Genomic DNA, 7500 nt, shown 5'->3' on the forward strand with positions numbered 1-7500 from the left:
TTTTTAATCTTTGAGGATTGTCATTGCGTCTTTCGTGCGTCATAGGAGGTTGTTTGTCAAGCAAATATTTCCATCAAATCTCACTTCTCTGAAATTTGAAATATCTTATGCCGCTTATATATACACACAGACACAGACACACACACACACATATATATATATATATATATATATATATGTGTGTGTGTGTGTGTGTGTGTGTGTTTGTGTGTGTATATATATATATATATATATATGTTTGTGTTCATATTCTGCTCAAAGAGTTTGTAGAACCCGTCTTTTGAGATGAGAGTTCTAGCCCTAATATCCGTCTCCTCCCCGGTTGCTGTCCATCATAGTTGACTATACTGTTAATTATCTAGTGCATAATCACTGGATGTATTTATTTATTTATATTATACTTGTCTGACGTTTACTTGTTAATATATTTGCTTGTTTATTCATGAACATACATACACAAACGAACACACACACAATGTGAACGAAAAAAGGCGGTTTTGAAAGGACATCCTCTTTGCCATTGGTTGTCAATATTTTAGTTCAGGGGTAATGGAGGGTTTGGATAATTAACACCGACTCCTTGTGTGTCCATGGTTACCCCGAGACCCTTGGGCTTTCCCGACCCATTGTCCCGAAGTCTAAATATTGAACCCTCTTTTATGTCGGCTGAGTCAGTCCAATTTGTAAGTTTTCCATGTCTTCTTTTTCCTCCCTTACGGGACTCTAAGGGGGAGAGGATGTGTCCTGGATGCCCAAAGTAGAGGGAGGAGAATGAGGAGTGGGAGCCAGAGATGGAAAGAGAATAAGATACACAAACAAAAAGTTATGGTTGTGAAAAGAAATCTCCTCTTGTTTATGCTTTACGGTCGCTTGACTTCTCCGACTTGCGCATGTTTTTCATTTTTTTTTCTTTATCTTTGGGGAGCTCGCGGACACGAGGCATTTTCTTAAGTCTCTCCTGATGTTTGCGTTGCATATGAACAACTATGGTTCAGTTCACAGTTCCCAGAGGTTGTACTACAAAGGATCTCTTTTTAAACGAAGGATGAAGTAAACAAAGATATTTGTGACTCCCTTGAACATTCTGAATGTGGATGACGTTAGTTCCCAAAACAAGGGAGAAGAACAGCAAGCAAAATGTTCTCAGTATCATATTATGCAACGAAATTCGCAATGAAATTATATGTGATACTAATTCATAAAAATATTTTTCATCTACTTATTTTCATTATACTGCAATTTCTGTTACTGAAGAATTTTAATATTCTATGGATGACACTGAATTTTTCAAATACAAAAACGAATGTCAATTCTTATATCGTTTAGTTGTCTCAAAATTATGAAAAGAAAACTTCTAAAAAGAACAGATCTCCTCTTTGAAGTTTAGGATCAATTGAATATCAACTGGAATACAGAAAAATTAAGATAGCCTACCTAGATCCTGTAACTGTCATTGATAATATTTTACGCGACAACATATAGTCATCTAAAGTCGGACATTCTGAAACAGTAATGGCACTATTTTTTTTCCTTTTGTTATGACAATCACTGACATCTCATAACTAATTATTAGTAAAAACTGTAATAATAGAACTTCACACCCAATCACACACACGTGAGTATTTTATATGAAAGACCGTTTAATGAAACTATATAAAACAAAGAAATAACAAGCACGTTCCCACAGAATTCTTAAGAAATACAGTTACTTTTTTCAGGATTTTCCGCATTTTGAAATTATAGATTTATGGAAAATTCTTTTATATTATCTATCTTTAACTTAATTTTGAAAGCCTTTCTAAAGAGGAGATAAAGACCAATTAGCACGATTTGTTTTTGCTATAATCATAAAAGCCTGCAATTGTAATTAGACAGTTAATTGATTTAATGCATTTTTTCATTATTCCTGAATCCAAATAATTTTGCAAGATTTGCAATTAATCATTTCTGAAAATGATAATGGTGAGCATGTTGCATCGCAAAGATACAGCGTGATTAAGGAGTAGGCCTATCAACTAATGCCTTTTCATTGGCAGAATTGAGTGAACAAAATATTTTGGTTCTTTTTGTTGCCTGTAAACAATATAAGCAGCTCCAATGAGAAAACTGTTTCCAGAATTGGAGGAAGGACTCGGCTCCAACAAATAGTGTGAATATCAAGTACCTATTTCAGATCAGGGGGATATTAGAATAAGAATTTCATGAACTATTATCGTGAAGTAGGCTATAACTCATAAATTGTTTTCTAGAAATAAATTGTTTATAAGAACATCATTTCTACACGCAAATACAACACAATCATCATTAGCCTACGGCGAATGGAAACGGAGTGTCGTTATACATACATGTTAAGCATGCTGGCTGTTATTATCTCGTTGTTGAAATGTTTGTGTTAAACCCTATATCTGGCGTGCTTCAAAAAAAATTCCAGTTTTCTTAACGATTACGGCAACGCATTGCTCTAGGCGAGCGCGAAAAAGATGTCATGTGTGGACATGTGCAATAATTAATCATTTGTATGGTCTTAATAAATATGATGAGATACTTCGGATGTTAGGCATTTATAGGACCTTTCCTTATTGACAATTGAAGGCATTAGAGACTCCTATCCGATCCCTGAGGTACGCTTTCATTAATATCTATAAAATACATTTCACCGTCGCTCACATGTGTCCCCTTGCCTCTCCCCCTCTTTCCTTCTTTAGTTCGCACCCGCAAGAAGACAACCCTCTGCCAGTCTGGAAGGTATTTGTCGATGAAAGCGAGTTTTGACATCTACCTCCTTTATGCCTTTAGCTTCTTGCATAGGATGTTTGTGAAGAGGTTAATGTGCCCAGGGAAGGGAGGAAATCTTGGCTGGATGAAAAGGGAGGGTAGCCCACAAGGCTGACAGGGAGGAGGGGACTATGTGCAGGGTTGGGGACACATATCTTTTCTTTATTATCATTTGGTAGATTTAGCCTGTGCACTTGCCTCCCCATCCCGGTTGACGTGTGGCTGGCTGTCTCTACTGCCGGGCGGAAACAAAGGAGATCCTCGAGGGATGCTTGAGCTAAAGCAAATAATCCAACGGGTGACAAAGATCATCGAATAAAGAGAAGCTGCCATCTGTACATTGACTTTGCATATACACTAACCATCGTTGCCACTCACTTCGAGACTTCAAGTATGAGTAGGTGTAAAGTAGCTTTTTTTTTTTTTTTTCTTTTTCTTAATTTCACAAGCAACGAGTGTTTGGATAGTAGCTGCCCTCTCTCGGCCACTTGTAAGCTGTGAAGTTAAGCCCCGTCGTAATTTGCTGAAAGAAATGGATGCCTAATTAAAAGTAAAATCGAGATAATTTGAATCAAAAATCCTCTAAGATACTCTGCTCAACGTTAACAAATTCGTGTTGTTTCGCGCCATCAGCAGCTCTGTGTTCAGACCTCGTGTCATATTTTCTTGGCGACCTCCACATGTGAACTCGTCTTAAACCAATCAGCAGAGTGTTGTCGATCACATATTTGTAACAACACCTTCCATTGGGGAAGAAAAGGTATAAGACTCCGCCTCACTTTGTCAGCGATGATTTACCGTCCCTCTCATTGGTCGGATATTCTGTAGGCGGAGTTAGTAGATGACTCGAGGGCGCAAACTCGCCACGCCACCTCGGTGCTGTAATATTACACTTGCTGCCTCACCGTCCATCATTCTTTTTGCGGTCGGCTAACAGTCGGTGACTCGAAGAGCGTACGGGTAGAAAGATAGACAGTCACAGTCATGAACCAGGTTCCGTCACCAACCAGTGCCTCCCCTACAGGAGGAGTTTCCAAGAAGGACGATCATATAAAGCGGCCGATGAACGCGTTTATGGTCTGGTCTCGTATGCAGCGACGGAAGATTGCACAAGAAAATCCAAAGATGCACAACTCGGAGATTTCAAAGCGCTTGGGGTCCGAGTGGAAACTACTGACGGAGGCTGAGAAGAGACCTTTCATCGATGAGGCCAAAAGACTTAGGGCTCAACACATGAAAGAACATCCGGATTACAAGTATCGGCCTCGCAGAAAACCCAAAACACTTCAGAAAAACGGTTACAGCTTCCCGCTGCCCTACCTGGCAACATCAGCGCTCGACCCTCTGGGGCCGCTCCACCAGACCTACTACTCGACTCCCGCCGTGCCCTCGCCGCTCGACGTAGCCGGGGAGAAGTCGCGACTCTTCCCAGGTGCTGCCACTCTCCCGCCGCACTTTTATCCTGGATTCGACCCTCAGCATTTCAGTAAACTGGCGGCTGCACAAGACCATTACAAGCCCATGACTTCCCTCGCTTGTACTGATTCTGCCGCCGCAGCTGCCGCTAGCGTCTCAGCCGCCTCCATGAGCGGTATGTCAACGGTATCGGCCTTGTACTCTTCCCTTTACTCCAAATCAGCGTCTTCATTGTTGTCAGGAATGTCAGCGGGACTGACTAACGGCCAACAGGCTGCACATCAGGCTCAATTTTACCCCGGGTATCCTCCCGCCGTCGACCAGCTTCGCCGACCTGTGTCGGTGATCTTCTGAGATGACCTGTGAATGTCAAGGCCGGTGACGAAGTAGCCCTGTTCGGTGTCGTCAAAATAAAGGGCTCCGGTCAAACTGTACATAGTGTACATACGTGACGTGTATACTACTTTTCCTCCTATTCTAAACTTCGTTAACCAGGTGTTAAGTGTCCATTTCCTGTGCCACATTTGTGTCAATAATGATAGCGATAAAAGAAATACGAAGTCATAATTTGGCTAAAAGTGCCACAGCGAGTAAGTATCCTTAAGCGAGGACAACTTAAGCACGAACATTGAAGTTTAATGAAGGAGCTGCCCTTTGGCCGCAAGAATTTCTTGACGTGTCAAGAAGTTGATTACGACGGTGTCATTGGCAGCCCCTGAACGCGAAAAAGTTGGAAGGCGGCGGCGGCTTTCTCTTGAGGCCCACCTTAATCCTCACTCTGATCCCTTTGATGATGTGGTTAGTGTGTGCGTGTGTGTGTAATCGGTAGGGGCGATGTGAAACCGTGTCTTGTTGTAATGTAAGTAATCATCTGAGAGTTTCCGTTGTCAAAAATTATTCTCTTTTCATATGATTAATATTTACTAAAATAAAAGTGGACGCATATTACTGTATTAACAAGATGACTTACATTGCTCTTAGACTTTTTATGTTTAATAAATTAACAAGTGTACAAGTGCGTATAGACTAGTCTTTTTTGCGAAGCTCGTCCAAGGAGTGTATTTAACTTTGTTGTTTTAATGTTGAATTATATATGTGTAAACGTACTTTTTTGTACCATGTACATAACAAAACGCTGATGTTATTAAAAATAATCGATATAATATTTTTACCTCTTTTATTGGCCAACCCTATTGAATAATATTATTATTTTGACAAACAATAAAACTCAATTTTTGCAAATCTTTTAAGGAAGGTAGATGATAGAATAACTTATAATTAATAATTTAAAAGATATTCATCTTTGAAACCACTATTTACAAATGCATATTGTTTTTCATGGTAACTCATTTTCTAAGGAAAAGACTGTTATTCATGGTATGATCTTAAAAGACTCCAAAATCCACCATAAGAAAGAGTCGACTCTAAATATATGGATATATAAAATCATATGATATTAAGAACTGGCAATGTTTACTGCGCATCTGCAGAATATTGAGAAATTGGCCTGGTAGACAAAGTTCTCTCTCTCTCTCTCTCTCTCTCTCTCTCTCTCTCTCTCTCTCTCTCTCTCTCTCTCTCTCTCTTTAATTATGTATTTCATAATACTAACAAGGAACATGATCAATGCAATTTGCAAAGAATATATCATATTGGAAGCAAATTACAATTCCAGTGAAGGTAAAATGAATTATTTGCCGTAAAATTCCTGTTGCTTGGGAAATTGCCGAGTGATCCAAATCATAGACTGATGAATATCGATAAGCGGAGAAAGCATTCATCATCATAACTGCATACATTAATGTTTCTATTTCCTCGAGGACTTTATCAATTAATATACTGAATACCTTTTTCCTCTCCCACTCTGATCCATTTTTATCTCCATCCTATCTTGGGGGTCTCCCGGTCCCTCCCCTCTATCCCTTCTCATCGCTCTCTGTCTCCTCTCCCTCTATGAATTAATCAATCGACGTGTTTTCCATATGAAAAATGTAAGACCGAGTAATACCGGAACGGTAAGTGTAATGGAGCTGATCGATATTAGACACTTTCTGTTACGCTGTGGTGTGGAATGGTCGATATAATACTCCCTAATCCCTCTATAATCTCAGTACTATAATTTCCCCTATTTCTCTTGGCCACCCCGTCTCATCCCCGGCCCCATCAACCCTACCGACACCAACCGCTCTTCAACACTCTTCGTTACTTTTCGTTTGGTTTTATTTCATTTCCGTATCAATATCTTCTGATCTTCCACGTATTAGTGCTACTGTCTCACACTGATCAGTTCACAATTTTCGATCGGTTCTGCTTACACTAAATTGTTAATTTTCCTAATACTTATGTTAGAACTTTGACAAATCTTCACTTAAATTTAGAAGCAATGTTATCTATCGGTCACGAACCCCTTCTAACGTAATTACAATTATGTAGCAATTTATTAATTCCTATAAATCATTGTTTCCTCTCTGAATTACTTGAATTTCTTTTCCCATGTTATTGCTCATGTTATTGCTAACTGGTTTTAGCGCGCTGTTATTAAAATGATTGCTTTAATTCCCTCATCATATCAAAAACATATTTTCGTTAGCTGTTAATTTTCCTTATATATCTGTATTTGAATTTATTAATATATCCAGTTGATGAAGTTGCTTATGTTCAACATTGAAGCCTCAATACACATATTGATAATAATCATATCGATTTGGAATTGATTTTTATGCGGTCCTGCGTAACAATATGAAGTCTCTTTTCCTCTTTTTCATTATAATACTTGCTTAATCTGATTATACTAATTTCATCACCACATTCTTAATACTCAGACGCATATTGTTATTACCCTGTTATAGTTACAAATCTTTGCATAAAAATATTTGATTTCTATTTAATGCCGTAAATTATTATGCTATTAAATACTCAAGGAGGAAACGTCTTTTAGACTTCTGGATAAATTTTTGATACAGCCATAGTTTTCATTTATGCTAGTTTCTCTCTGAATTTTTAATGCATATCTGTATGATAATATATATATATATATATGTATATACTATATATATATATATATATATATAATATATACATATATATATATATATATATATACATATATATATATATACATATATATATATATATATATATATATATATATATATACTATATATATATATATATATATATATGTATATATATATATATCTGTGTGTGTGCGTTTATGTACTTTTGCATGTACCTTGCTTACAGATCCCTAGTGTGATAATATCCGCCGATAGAAAAGTTCTGGATATTGTGAGCGTAGATGCTTCCTCC

The 7500-nt window shown here is 37.9% G+C and overlaps 1 protein-coding gene across 1 annotated transcript; it reads left to right on the plus strand.

The window, feature by feature from the left end:
• Nucleotides 1-3672: 3672 nt before the first annotated feature.
• Nucleotides 3673-5426, plus strand: LOC137657071 (transcription factor Sox-14-like). Its single transcript, XM_068391436.1, has one exon. The coding sequence runs from the start codon at nt 3760-3762 to the stop codon at nt 4543-4545; it is 786 nt and encodes a 261-aa protein (XP_068247537.1). The 5' UTR covers nt 3673-3759; the 3' UTR covers nt 4546-5426.
• Nucleotides 5427-7500: the final 2074 nt, after the last annotated feature.

The sequence above is a fragment of the Palaemon carinicauda genome, chromosome 18 (assembly GCF_036898095.1).
Source record: "Palaemon carinicauda isolate YSFRI2023 chromosome 18, ASM3689809v2, whole genome shotgun sequence".
NCBI lineage: Eukaryota > Metazoa > Arthropoda > Malacostraca > Decapoda > Palaemonidae > Palaemon > Palaemon carinicauda.